General features: G+C 40.9%; 1 protein-coding gene across 1 annotated transcript; it reads right to left on the bottom strand.

Annotated features, from left to right (window-relative positions):
* Positions 1–399: 399 nt before the first annotated feature.
* On the bottom strand, positions 400–14,147 carry birc5a (baculoviral IAP repeat containing 5a). Its single transcript, XM_060844478.1, has 4 exons — positions 13,699–14,147; positions 7,591–7,700; positions 3,142–3,259; positions 400–2,253 (listed from the first exon to the last, which is right to left on the bottom strand). The coding sequence occupies exons 1-4, from the start codon at positions 13,804–13,806 to the stop codon at positions 2,161–2,163; spliced, it is 429 nt and encodes a 142-aa protein (XP_060700461.1). The 5' UTR covers positions 13,807–14,147; the 3' UTR covers positions 400–2,160.
* Between the last annotated feature and the right edge of the window lie 1,486 nt (positions 14,148–15,633).

Genomic DNA, 15,633 nt, shown 5'->3' with positions numbered 1-15,633 from the left:
CTTAAAAACATTTAAAAGATAGCTAACACAAAACAGCTGAAAGCTCCAACTCAATCTTGATACATTGTAACTTGATAAACAAGTGAAGGTATTTCTTTAACTGGACTACTGTAGCAATCTTTTCCACAGTTTATGCAATATATCATAACATTGGCAGAAATTGTACAGATTAAAATAAACAGCCAATTATGCAGTTTTGGTGGATCTCACTCATGGAGATTCTAACTCTGGTTGTCTGCTTTAAATATAGAAGCAAGCTCTGAAGAAGGGTCAATGGACCAGAAACGTTAACTCTGATTTCTCTCCACAGTGCTGCCAAACCTGCTGAGATTTTCCAGCAATTTCTTTTTTTAAATATGGAAGCCATACAGGAATTCTTAATGGTCTTGGTCCATTAATTTATTATAGGGCAATTTGACTTTTTTGTTCAGAGTACAGATTACAGCCAACAGTCATACAATCAGCTAAATTGTCCACTCCTGCTTCTAAACCATATCTTCATAAATGTATCAGTCACATCTTTGTCAAAGCAACACATTAAAATTTTCTTGGTAAAGTTACATGATAAAATCCCTCCACTTGTCATAATGCAATTATCAGAATTCTCCAGGCAGTCTCCAATTTACAAATGCATGTACTTATGAACAAGATCCCATACAGAAGTGTGTTAATTTTTAAAGATCCAACATACAAATTCCCTCATACTTACAACCAGCTATTTTACTCTATGGTGTTCAGATTTGCTTATAAAGATACAATTACACAAGAACAAACCCATTCGCAACCCAAGGACTACCTCAATAATCCAAGTGAAATAACGTAAAAGAATACCTGACAGAGAATATTAAGGAATAGTACACTATCCAGCTGTTCAAGCCTGTTCCAACTTTTAGTTAGGATATTGCTGATCAGGATCCTCACTCCATGTACCCATCTTGCTCCATATGTGTTGACTCTTACCCAACAAAAAGTGAGTTTTCATTTGTTTTATTTAATTTCAAAATTATTTGAATCAGTGTCTTCTTTACAATCTCAGCACTTAGCCCACTGTTATTTAGAGATTAAAACTTCACATATAAAAACAGATGGATAGTGTGATTTTGACAAGAATAATTGTGCCATAATTTAGGATAGTACAGTGAGTTACCAAATCACAGTTTCTGGAAGATAAAAAAACATGCATGTCAATTAATTCCTGAATCAGACATACAGCTAAGACTGTCTGGCTGAAAGTAGGGGCAAATAGGTATGTGCTCTAATTGGTTCAGAGATGTTAGCACACACCTCTGGAGAAGGTGGGACTTGAACCTGGGCCTGCAAATGTAGGGACTCTACCACTACAAACTTTTTGCAGGCCCATACGGTGATCAAACCTGCAGCCTTGACATTATTAGCACAAAACTCTAACCAACTCAGCTAACCAGCCACATAATAAGATTGAGTTATCAATTACAGCCGCAAATATTTAAATCATTCTCTTGTCAGTCACAGTACAGGCCTGCAACACACTGCTCTTTACTCATCCATCTATACTCCTTGTCAAGAATGCTGAGAATAGTTGATTTAGTTGACAATTCAGCAGTAGATCCACAATATAAATACAGTAGGTTTACAAAGCTTAGACCATTAATGCATTAAGAACCAAAACAGTCAAGTCATCCACATTATGAATACAAGTCTACTATATCTTACAAGGCAATAAATCCTTAAATGACTTTGATCAATAGCCCTAGATAAGTGTGATAGTGTCAGCAGTGATATAAACGTAGATTGAAGATAGATGTGGTAAAGTGAAATAGCTATGACTCCAAAAATGGATCCCATCCCTCTGGAACAATTCTGCCCTAAGCCTCTTAACATTTCTGCTGATAGCAATGACCTGACTTCGATAATAATACAATGACACATTACCTTAACCAGAATAGGAAAAGAAAATCAAGACTTAAATAGTTTTGACTAAAGTAACAAGAAATCACTTTGTCTAGACATTTTACCTGGAAGGGATGGGACAAGGAACATTTTAGATGATAACAGACAATTCTAAAAGTATGCTGTACAATACATAGCCATAATCCTCAATTTGAGGATTCTTTCAAAAGCTCAAATAAGTTGATCAGATTTCTCTCTAGGAAAAGACTTTTTAAAAAAAATCTTGCATCACTAGCAATCTTTAGCAACAAAGTCTTCTATTGTGCTTCTTGTAACTTTTGCCTCTTGCTCGAACGACTGAATTCTTTCAGAGACTTGTTTCTTCTGAAAAAAACATAAACAAAGGTAACACACAATACAACTCATTCAGAGTCTAAACACAAAAATGGGACAGGTAATGGGGTGGTATGAGGAAAAAAAACTGGCCAAAACTAACTTGAATTGACTAGACTTGTAGAAACGTCTTGTGTTCTGTACTTTCTTTTTAAAAAAAGCAAAATTGAGAGGAAGACTTCAACATGAATAACCAATTCAGTATATAATTTAGAAATTATAGCCCATTCAATTACTCTAGATAGCATCAAAACTCAAAGTAAATTGTAGCAACACCATCAACAGCGGTCAACACCAACCACCCACTTCGGAATTTTTAAACCAAACATTGCAAATCTATTGGTCATTTGTTTTTACTTCAAAAGGCAACAATTTACTGAGCAATTCATATTTTGGTGCAGAAAATGTATAAAATAAACAATAGCTTGCAGTAAAGAAAGCCAGATAAATAAAGCAGATTATTCTGCTCAAAGGGCTGTCCCCTTCTTTATTACAAAGACTATCACAGGTTATTGAGTAAGCAGTAATGTGAAGTTGAGACAATCAGATCAGTCAATATCTTACTAAATGAAACAGCAGACTGAATGGGCTGGCTCACTATCCGATCTGTTCCTAATTTGTCTTTTCTTCCAATTAAAAAATGGGAGTTAAGAACAGACGATTCGATATGAACATGGGATTTCTCCAATATACTTGCAGCAATGGATTCAAAAACATCAGTTCAGCATGAACCAACAATAGATATCTGCAGTTAAGTACTGGGAGAAAGTCTCTTTAAAAAAAAAAGAGCTGCAAGAGTAAACTTCATGCCTTTTATTCCTCATTTGGAATTTCCTGCATTAATTATAAATATCAAGTTAAATGCACGTATGAACTAACCATGATATTCTTTACTCTTTCCTTGTCCAATTTGAGAAACTCTTCTGTTGTTAAATCTTCGAATTTCTTCTTCAGCAGGATGAAAGCACACTTTGAAGAATGGCTTTGATGTTCAACTCTAGGAATGAATGTGAAAGTTACATTTGTATCCTCTGTATGCACTGGCCCCCTAAAGTTCACTAGGCTAACATATGTTGTCCATCTCTAGTTGGCCTTGAGAAGATAGAAATTAACTATCTTCTTGAACTGTTACAATCCATTTGCACCCACAATACCATTCAGGGGAGACTCCAGGATATTTACCTACCCACACCAAAGGAAACAATACATTTCAAAGTCAGGACAGTGAGTGGCTTGGAAGGGATCTTGCAGGTGGTATGTTCGCATTCTACCTGCTACTAGCTTTGTCCTTCACGCTGGTGGTGATTATGAGTTTGGAAAACACTGACTCAGAAGTCCTTGTGATTTTCTGCAGTGCATCTTGTTGATGGCGTACAGTGCTGCTACTAAGCGTTGGTGGTGAAGGCACTTAATGTTTGTGGATGTGATGTCAATCAAGTAGGTTGTGTTGTGGATCATGTAAAACTTCGAGTGCTGTTGGAGATTTACAGACCAGTCAGTCAGTCTTATATCTGTGGTCAGCAAGGTTTTGGAAAGAATTCTGAGGGATAGGATTTATGACTATTTGGAAAAGCATAGTGTGATTAAAGGCAGTCAGCATGGCTTTGTGAGGGGCAGAACATGCCTCACAAATCTTATTGAGTTCTTTGAGGAGGTGACAAGTCAGGCTGACTAAGGCCAAGCAGTGTATGTAGTGCATATGGACTTCAGTAAGGCATTTGATAAGGTTCTCCATGGTAGGCTCATTCATAAAGTCAGGAGGTATGGGTACAAGATTTGGGTATCTGGATTCAGAATTGGTTGGATGACAGAAAGCAGAGTGTGGTTGTAGATGGAAAGTATTCTGCCTGGAGGTATCCTGCAGGGCTCTGTTCTTGGGCCTCTCTTCTATGCAGTTTTTATAAATGACTTGGATGAGGAGTTTGAGGGGTCGGTTAGTAAATTTGCAGATGACACAAAGGTTGGATACTATTAAGGGCTATTGCAGTTGCAGCATGACATAAACAGGATGCAGAGCTGGGTTGAGAAATAGCAAATGGAGTTCAACCTGGATAAATGCGAAGTGATGCATTTTGGAAGGTCGAACTCAAATGCTGAATATAAGATTAAAGACGGGATTCTTGGCAGTGTGGAGGGACAGAGGGATCTTGGTGTTCAAGTACATAGATCCCTCAAAGTTACCATCCAAATGGATAGAGCTGTTAAGAAAACATATGGTATTTTGGCTTTCAGCAACAGGGGAATCAAATTTAAGAGCCCCGAGATTTTGCTACAACTCTGCAAGTCCCTGGTGAGACCACACTTGGAATATTGTGTACAGTTAAGGTTGCCGTACAGTAGGAAAGATACAGAGGCTTTGGAGAGGCTGCAAAGAAGGTTCACCAGGATGCTGCCTGGACTGGAGGGCTTGCCTAATGAAGAGAGGTTGACTAAGCTCAGATTTTGCTCACCAGAGAGAAGGAGAAAGAGAGGTGACCTGATCGAGGTATATAAAGTAATGAGAGGCATGGATAGAGTCAATAGCCAGAGACCTTCCCCCAGGGCAGGATTGACAGGCATGAGTTTTAAGGTATTAGGAGAAATGTATCAAGGGGACGTCAGAGGAAGGTTCTTTATGCAAAGAGTTGTAAATGCATGGAGTACATTGCCAGCGGTCGTGGTGGAAGCAGAGTCATTAGGGACATTTAAGCAACTGCTGGACATGCACATGGATGGCAGTGAATTGAGGGTTGCGTAGGTTAAGTTATTTTATTTTACATTAGGATTAATCCTTGGCACAACATTGTGGGCCAAAAGCCTGTTCTGTGCTGTACTTCTCTGTGTTCTCTATGCTCATCCAGGCAACCGGTGATTATTCCATCACACTCCTAACTTGTACCTTGTAGATGCTGGGCAAGCTTCGGAGAGTCAGTAGGGTTGGTTGGTTGCTTGCTTGCTAGCTAGTTTCCACCTTGCTATGTAGCTGCACTATTTACATGGCTAGCCCAGTTCAGTTTCTAGCTCATGGTAACACCCTCAGAAATTGATAGTGAGAGAATTCAGAGATAGTAATGTTGTTGAATATCATAGGGAAATGGTTAGAATCTGGTTAGAGATGGTAATTGCTTGGCACTTTCATGGTACAAATATTGTTTACCATCAGTTAAGCATGGATATTGTCTAGATCTTAGTGCATTTGGACATGCTTCAACATTTAAAAAGCACCAAATGGTGCTGATCATTGTATAATCATCAGCAAATATTCCCACCTTCAACTTTATAAATGGAGAGAATGTCACTGATGAAGTAGCTGAAGATGTTTGGGCCTAAGATACTGCTGGGGAACGTATGCAGAAATGTCCTGGAGCTGAGATGATTATCCACCATTAACCACAACCATCGGCAGACTACAATCATCAGATAGCTTCTTCCCTAATACCATCAACTTTAATTTTGCTGAGATTCCTAGATATCACATTTGGTGAAATGCAACCTTTTGTCAAGGGCAGTCACTCTTACCTCTGTAGTTTCATTCTTTTGTCCATATTCAAATCAAGGTGCAACATGCTAAATATTTGAACTAAAGACTGGTTGGGCAAGTGACTTTCACAAAAGGTCATTAACTGAAGCTTTATTCAGTTTTACTCTCCACAGCCTGGCTGAGTATTACCAGCATCTTTTGTTTTTATTTAAGTGCTTAACAGTATTGATTGCACCATGATGGAAGATTTTTGTCCAAGTATCGATAGGAATGTTTTGTTAGCGCATAAGCTTGAAAAGGCAGTACATCAGAATGTTGTAACCAGGTTCCAGGTGTAATACCAATTTACGGTGATAAAATGAATTTTTAAGATCTTAACAAACGGAAACAAGTTTGAACAGTAACCAATTTAACAAATGTAGAAAGCACAATACAATTCGATGCCAAAAAAGATTGGAAAACCAAGTGTTTGACAAAACTAAGCAATGTTTTAAGAAACCTCTGCAGAAGTCACAAGTCCACCATATTATAACTGGTTAAGATCTAATCAAATGAGAGTTTGGTACATTCAGAAGAAAGAAAAACTATCAATAGCTTTGAAATGAGGTTCTTAAGAAGGATCTTTGCAGATAAGCTGTTGGAGAAAGAATTAAGGAAAAGCCATTGAGTCAGGCCAACAGAACTGAACTCTAATATCAAGACATGAAATGGAGATCCTCAGAAATATTATCAATGCAGGAGGCTGGAGAGCCAAACCACCAGAAGACTGGTTTAAAATAACCCCAACAAGATTGGTAACTGCTGTCATGGAAAGTTTGAAGAAATCATGGTTGCCTACACCTCTCAGCAATTAGCACGACAGCAATCAGGGTATCCAGTAAGCATATCTTGCAGCAGAATGTTCATTGCAGCAACTGTTGCAAAAATGAATTTAAATAGGCTTTACAGCCTATTGTGCCAGCGTTAGAACAAAAGGTAAATCAGAGCAGTACATGTGTCACATTGAATCATCAAAAAAGGCCATCCTGCCCATCAAGTCTGTACTGACCCTCTGAAGAGCATCCAACCCAGACCCACACTGTCCACCCCACCCCATAACCCCACATGGTGTTTTATTTTACGATGGGTAACCCACCTAACTTACACATACCTGGAGTAAACCTACACAGACATGGGGACAATATGACAACTCTACACAGACAGTGCACCCAAGATTGGAGTCAAACCCAGGTCACTGGCACTGAGAGGAATCAATGCCAGCCACTGTGCTGCCCTGCTGAGTAGCATCAATACAGTTAAGTATTTCTCCATAATCATCACAGGTTTCAGATTTCCTTTAAAATAATTCTTGCATCAGAACTTGTAAAAGTGGTTACGAAGTAATGGTTCTTAAACTTGGACACAACACCAATTAGATTCTCAGAAACAAAAAAAAAGGATCACTTGAAATTAAATGGTGTTAGATTCCCATCCCTTGGTCTTTTCCTGGGAATAGGAAGTAACCAAATTCCCATCAGTAAACACTTTGGTTACAACGCCTTAGTTAAGGTATGAGACACTAAAAAAGTGTCTACATTATACATCAGCACTTCCTGGAACAGCTTCTCAGAGAAGTACCCAGAACTTTTGTATTTATCCTATGTATTATAGGTTGATCTATAATATGCAACCTTTAATAATTTATATACTGAATATTATTACACTGCTTAATAGGTTTTGTTTCTGTTAGCATCTGGTCTGTGTTACAATGGATGACAATTAGACATATCTTTCAGTGGTGCTGTTCCAAACACATAGGGAAAGTAAACAAACATCCAAACACTAGGAGGAGAACATGCTAGAATTCAAATACATAATTCATTACTTACAATGGTTCATCTTGAGGTTCCCATCCTTCCAACTCCTTGTAGCAAAAGAAGCACTGAGCAACATCAGGACAATTCTCACTTGGGGTGTGAATAAAACCTGCTGCTGCCATCTGAAAGTAATAAGACAAGCTTTAGATATAAAAAAAAATCCACATTAACTTTTCATACTTAATTCAAGTTAACTTAATTTGATGAGATCTAAGATGCAGGAACTGAGGCTGACTATTCAGCCCAAGAGAAAGTGAGTACTGCAGCTGCTGGAGGTCAGAGCTGAAAATGTGTTGCTGTAAAAGCGCAGCAGGTCAGGCAGCATCCAAGGAGCAGGAGAATCGACGTTTCGGGCATTCCTGAAGAAGGGCTCATGCCCGAAACGTCAAATCTCCTGCTCTTGGATGCTGCCTGACTTGCTGCGCTTTTCCAGCAACATATTTTCAGCTCTGACTATTCAGCCCATCAAGTGAGAGATAAGTCCAAGACAGAGAAAAGCTAAGAATCCATAAATCTCACAAGTGAGATGGAAAAGAGGTCGGATTAGCTATTCCTGTATTTTCCAGCTATGCACAGAAGGTTTTAAAACTGTCAGCTCGGCTCACAGAGTAAACCCTCTCTCTCGAATTGCACAAAATATAGAAACATAGAGGATAGGAGCAAAAGGAGGCCGCTTGGCCCTTCAAATCTGCTCCATCATTCATCACAGTCATGGCTGATCATCCAACTCGATCGCCTAACCCTGCTTTCTCCCCATAACCTTTGATCGCATTCTCCCGAAGTGGCATAGCTAGCCGCCACTTAAATACATTAATGTTTTTGCATCAACTACTTCCTGTGGGAATGAATTTCACAGACTCACCACTCTTTGGGTAAAGAAATGTCTCCTCATGTCCGTCCTAAATGGTCCACCCCGAATCCTCAGGCTGTGACTGCTGGTTCTGGCCCACCCATCGCGAACTTCCTCCCTGTATCTGCCCTGTCTCGTCCTGTTAGAACTTTATAATTGAGATACCCCCTCACTCATCTGAACTCCAGTGAAAACAATCCTAACCTAGTCAATCTCTCCTCATACATCAGTCCCGCCATCCCCGTTATCAGCCTGGTAAACCTGATGCTCGAGTGTTGTATTGTCAAAGTTCTTTAGAGACATTAAACTTGCCTGTGTGGGCACAATTAAAAGGTCACAAGCCATTATTTGAACAGAATTTGCCAGCATCTTCACCATGTAGACATTCAAAATTATACAAATGTTTCACTGTCCACTAACCACCAATTTTTGTGTTATCTGCAAACTTACTAACAATGCCTCCTTTATTCACATCCAAATCATTTGCATAAATAATAAAAAGCAGTGGACTCAGCGCCAATCTTTGTGGCACACTATTGATCACTGGCCTCCAATCTAAAAAACAATCCTCTACTACCACCCTCCTCCTACCTTCAAGACAACTTTGCATCCAATTGGCTAGCTCCTTCAGATCATATATGATCTAACTTCACTAACCAGTTTACCATGTGAAACCCTGTTGAAAGCTTTGCTAAGTTCATATAGACAATGCCTGCCGCTCTGCCTTCAATCTTCTTCATCACCTTTTCAAAAATCTCAAGTTGGTGAGACATGATTTCCCATGCAACAAGCCACATTGACTATCCCTAATCAGTCCTTGCCTTTCCAAATGCATGTAGATTTTGTCCCTCAGAATCCCTCCAACAACTTACCCACCACTGAAGTCACATTAATTTGCCTAAAAGTACCCTGGCTTTTCCTTAGTCTTTAAATAATAGCACCACATTAAGCCAACCTCAAATCTTCTGGCACCTCACCCGCGCCTGTCGATGATACAAATATAGTTTCATTGTGGATATGTTCACCGAGCTGGAGAGTTGATTTGCAGATGTTTCATCCCCTGCCTAGGCAACATCTTCAGGGCTCTTGTGAAGCACTGCAATACTGTATCTTCTGGAATTTATTTGGCTCTATTCCTGCTGCTTCCAGTTGTTAGTTCTGGTTGTTCATTGTAATAGCCAGCATATTGGGTTTAGGTCTATGTACTTGCTGATTGAGTCTGTGACACAAGTGCCACGCTTCTAGAAATTCTCTAGCTGTCCTCTGTTTGGCTTGTCTTACGATCATCAAGCACAGGCCTAGTAGTTTGAGTATGCAGTCTTTGTTGACAGATTTGCCATTGTGCTCCTGCTTTGCTTCTCCAGAAGGTTGGCTATTGTCTATCTGGCTAGAGTTTGTCAACTGAAATGAACAGTGCCATTACATCAAACAAGACCATTGCTTCATTCTTGTCAATGTTTATGTTGTCTAGGAATTCTTGTGATGATTGTATGGAGTGTTTGGATCCACAGATAAGATGTTTTAGTTTTTGTTGAAGTTCTTATGCCAGTTTGTGAGATGTCCAAGAGGTTGGCGATTGTCTGTCTGGCACTATTCACTTCAAATCCAACCCAAACTCTGGATCAGATACGCGGACTACTCTTTTGTTATCATTAAGAGAACAGAAATTGAGAACACGCACCAGATTATCAACACCATGCTCACAGGGATCAGATTTAGGAGTAGGAAACTAACAATCAACTGCCATTCTAGATGCGATGGTGGAAAGAACACAGAACAGTGAATGTAGCACAGAAGTGTACAGAAAAGCCAGACACACTGACGAGGTACTGAACTACAACAGCAACCATCTGATCACACAAAAGAGAAACTGCTTTAAGACCCTGTTCAAAAAGGGCTACAACACACTGCAGCACTCCCAAGCTGCCAAGGGAAGAACACCTCTATCACTAAGAAAGGATATCCGCACAATTTCATCCACAAATATCTATCAGACAAACAACGCGACGAGGACATGCCATGAGTTAACTCACTAGGTCGATACTTTATACACAAAAAAAAACTCTGAACTGACAGATAGACTTCTCCGACCACTGGGATTCATGACAGCCCATAAACTGACAGCCACACTCAGACAACAACTCACCAAGACAAAAGACCCTATATCGATCATGTGCACTTGTGCCACGGACGCCATCAACAAGCATACAGACCTAAACCCAGTACACCAGCTACCGTAATGAACAACCAAATCAACAACCAGAAGCAGCAGGAATGGAGCCAAATAAATTCCAGAAGAGAGTACAACAGTGTTTCACAGGAGCACTGAAGTACTGAAAATGTCACCTAGACTGGGGACAAAATGTCTGAAAATCAACTTTCCAGCTCAGTGAATGTACACACAACTATGACAACTGGCACCCAAACTACAAATCTTTACAAAAACTTGAATGACACAAATATCTCAGCAAGAAGCCCAGGAATCTCTTTCCTAGCTACCCACAAAGTTCTGGGAAACACCTGATCAGGTCCCAGGGATTTGTCTATGTTTATACATTTTAAGACCTCCAGTACCTCCTCTTCTGTAATATGAATTTCTTTCAAGACATCACTATTAATTTCCCCAAGTTCCCTAGCTTCCATGTCCTTCTCCACAGTAAATACTGAAAGGAAATATTTGTTTATCTCACCCGTCACCTGTGGTTCCACACAAACAGCCACATTGATCTGTAGGGGCCACATTCTCTCCTGAGTTACTCTTTTTCCCTTAACATACTTACAGCATCTGTTTGGATTCTCCTTAATTCTATTTGCCAAAGCCACCTTAAGTTTGTTTTTCCCTCTTCTGATTTTGCTCTTAAGTAGACTCCTACAGCCCATAAAATCCTCCCCAGATTCACTCAATCCCAACTGTCTATACCTGACACATGCTTCTTTCCTTTTCTTGACCAGAGGCTCAATTTCTTATCATCCAGTAATTCCTATACTAACCAGTCTTGCTTTTCATACCAATAGGAAAATAATGTCTCGAAACTCTCATAGCCTTATTTTTAAATGCGACACACTTCCAAACATCCCTTTATCTGTGAACAGCTTCTCCTAATCAACTTTTGGAAGTTCTGTCTAATACCATCAAAATTGGCCTTACTCAAACTTAGAACTTTAACTTTTTTATATCCTTTTCTATAACTACTTTAAAAACTAATAGAATTATGATCACTTGCACCAAAGTGCTTGCCAACTGACACCTCAGTCTCTTGCCCTGCCTTATTTCCCAACAGAAGGTCAAGTATTGCTCCTTCTTTGGTAGGTACAGCGAAATATTGAACAAAAGTTTCTTGTGCACACTTAATTTCCTCCCCATCCAAGAACAATCTCCCTGGAATATCCTCCATAAGTAAAATGGTAATGTTAGTCCTAACCAAAACCACCACTTCCCCTCCTCCTCTCTTGCTTTCTTTTCTATCCTTGCTATAGCATCTACACCCTGAAACATTAAGCTACCAGTCCTGCCCCTTCCTGAGCCATGTTTCTGTAATAGCTATGATATCCCAGTCCCATGTTCTCAACCATGCTCTAAGTTCATCTGCCTTATGTCAGGCTTCTTGCATTGAAGTAAATGCTGTTTAATTTATCAGTCTTACCTAGTTTTCTCTCATCTGTCTTGACTATTTAATTTGTTCCCCTTGTCTACTGTACCAGCCTCAGCCTTTCCTCACTATCACTTTGGTTCTCACCCACATCTCACTAGTTTAAAGCCTCCCGAATAGCACCAGTAAATCTCCCTGCAAGGATACCGGTCCCCTTCTGATTCAGATCGAATTTGTCTCTCTTAAACATGCCATTCTACCCCTGAAAAGATCCCAATTGTCCAAAAGGTGAATCCTTGTCCCTGCCTCAGCACCCCAGCCATGCATTCATCTGCTCTATCATGCTAACCCTACACTCACTAGCACATGTATAGTCCAGATATTGCTACCCTCAATGACCTATTTTTTAACCTCCTGCCTTGTTTCCTATATTCTCTCTGCAGAACCTCATGCAGAACTCCAACCTATGTTGTTGACAACACACACTGCTGGTCACTCTCCCCTTTCAGAATACACTGCATCATCTCAGAAACATCCTTGACCTTGGCACTTCAGAGGCAACACACCACTCCTGACATCTGGCTGACGTTGCAGAAACATTTGTCTGTGCCCCAGACTAGTGAGACCCCCTACTGCAATCTGACGTAGCCCTGTTTAAGTAGAGCCAGTCATGATACCAGAAACCTGGCTGTCAGTACTATACTCCTGAGTGGCCATTCTCCTCCACAGTATAGAATCATAGAATCCCTACAGTGTGGAAACAGGCCATTTGGCCCATAAAGTCCACACTGACCCTCCAAAGAGTAATCCACCCAAAACAATTTCCTTACCCAATTACTCTACATTTATCCCTAATGCACGAAATCTACACATCCCTGAACACTATGGGCAATTTAGCATGGCCAATTCACCTAAGCTGGACATCTTTGGATTGCGAGGGGAAACCAGAGTACCTGGAGGAAAAGCACACAGACATGGAGAGAACATGCAAACTCCATACAGACAGTCACCCAAGGCTGGAATTTAGTCTGGGTCCCTGACACTGTGAAGGAGCAGTGCTAACCACTGAGCCACCGCGCCACCCACTGAAGTCAATGCAAACCTGTATACCTGTCTGAAATGTGGACAGTCACCGGACACTCCTACCAATCCTAGTGGTCAACCACCTACCTGACTGTATCTGCAGTGACTCCACCTTTCTGAAACAGCCATCCATCACACACCCCTAATGTTGTAACCGCTTCATTGTCTCTAACTGCCACTCCAACCCATCAAATGAATAGGAAAGGTTGTAGAGGGGTATGGGCCAAATGGGTCTAGGTCAGATTGGGATGTCTGGTCAGACGAGTTGGATGAAAGAGTCTGTTTCTGTGCTGTATGACTTGCTGCGATGACAGAACACTGTACCCGAACTTGCCTCAATTACAGCCATGCTTCTAGAAGGGGACTTAACTGAGATTATTACCAGAGTTTTAAACTGGTATGAGACTACCCCACCAAAAGCAATAACATTTTCACATTTTAACTTTTTAATCTCTAAAAATGTGGAAACGATGCAATGTCATGACCTGACAATTCTCTCAAAGGGAGTATAGAAAACAAATTGAAAGCGAAGTTAGTGACTAAAACCAATTCTCCCACATCCCCACGAGCTATCCAATCTTCCCCTTCCCCACTCACATTCTCCGGAGTACACACACAATCATTGGTGAAGGGCCAGTTCTTAAAGGTGTCCAGGCGCTCCTGGTAGTAGTAGTATTTTCGATGCTCTTGCAGGAAAACCTCCATCGTGAAGGCTTCCGGTGAGGGAGGAAAAAAAGGATATCTCGGTGACGGTTCCCGATGAGGGGGATTGAGATGGGGATGAGGGGTGGTATCTCTAGATAACGGTTCCCAGTACGGGACGAGGAATCTCTCGGTCACGGTTCCCTTTGGAGGCGGAGGTGGGAATTGTCAATGACGGTTCCCGATGCGGGAAGTGAGGGATGGTCTCTCGGCGACGGTTCCCGATGGAGGGGGGGAGGGGTGGAAAGTCTTTCTGTAACAGCACCCGCTGGGGACCAAGACGGTGGGGGGAGGAGGGAGCTCTACCAGGGACGGTCAAAAATCGCGGTCGCGCGCTGCAACCGCCAACAAATTCAAACACAGTGACCGTTGCAGTCACGTGCCGACTTTCCTGGCACCTATTGGTGGAAATCCCAGTGGCGTCAGGATTTCAGTCACGTGCTGAAGAAGGTTCTTCCTTCGGCGGGCAGCAGTAACTGCATTTAGGTAGCGTCTTTCATGTCTTTCAGATAACATCTCTGGGACACACGCACCAAATAACCCCACCGCCCTGTGGCTGACCACTTCAACTCCATCTCCCACTCCACCAAGGACATGCAAGTCCTGGGCCTCCTCCACCGCCAAATCCAAGCCAACCAATGTCTGGAGGAAGAACCTCATCTTCTCCCTTGGGACTGTAAGAAATGGGACAGTGTGTTGTTTTTGCAGATATTGAAAAGCAAGAGTGTGTGTGTGCAGAAAAGTGGTACAGGGAAAAATATCAGCTAGGCAAGCATTAGGGAAATGTATCTTTATCTTTAATGTATAATTGTAGATAATTGAATACTAACTTTAGTGCAGAATTATTAAAGCAAATAACTTCTTTCATTATAATGTTTTAAATAATTTAATCTCAGCAAAATAGCTGAGAGAGCTGAAACACATAAACTAGGCAAGAAAAGATACATTGTCAAAACGTATGTTCAGGAATGGAATGTACCTATGAGCAATGGAAGATGTTACAAGCAAAGTAAAAGAACATCAAGATACAAGTTTAGCCTTATGTCAGCACTTACAGAGGGAAAGTTTGCCAACTTGGAGAAAAGGGGGCAATAAGGGCGGAGCGCAGCTGGTTAGTGGTAGAATACAATAAGAAAGATTGGGTAATGTAAAAGTCGGGAGAGATGACCTCACGCAGCTCAAAAGTATAACTGTGTACTAGTTTGAATGTTCATTGCCCATTTGCTTCTGCATTTGATGTCCATCTTCCTTCCCACCTATCTGCTCCACCTTCCACTCCAACTTATCACTACAATTCCCCCCCACCCCCACAGTTATCTATTGCCTTCCAAGCTACCTTCCTCCCAGCCCCACTCTCATCCTTCCTATTCACCTCTCAAACCCCTTCCCCACCCCCCATTCCTGATGAAGGACTTATGACTGAAACGTCGATTCTCCTTTCCCTCGGATGCTGCTGACTTGCTGTGCTTTTCCAGCACCACACTTTACAACTTGGATATTTTATGTTCACCTGGGATAAGACTTCATAGAACAACTTGAAATATGGCATCTCCAACAATTAGCTTTGCTAACCATATGGATTTCCTGGAGAATATATAGCATAACCTGTTTCATCCAACTGTCACGCATAGCCAAATTTTCCCCCATGTTTAATATTTTCACAAATAATTAAAAGTGCATTCAAAATAAGCAAAAAAAATGAACTAAGTGAATTTGTATCTTTATTGCTTACAGCAGAGATCAATCTTCTGACCAGGTTTTGTTATTACTGCAGGTTTCCTGTAGTTGACTATTGGTTTGCTGTGGTTTCATGCTAACAGCTGGTGTGCA

This window comes from Hemiscyllium ocellatum, chromosome 25, assembly GCF_020745735.1.
Source record: "Hemiscyllium ocellatum isolate sHemOce1 chromosome 25, sHemOce1.pat.X.cur, whole genome shotgun sequence".
Taxonomy (NCBI): Eukaryota; Metazoa; Chordata; class Chondrichthyes; order Orectolobiformes; family Hemiscylliidae; genus Hemiscyllium; species Hemiscyllium ocellatum.
Note: the sequence above shows the minus strand (reverse complement) of the source record. Positions and strands in the feature narration are given on the sequence as shown.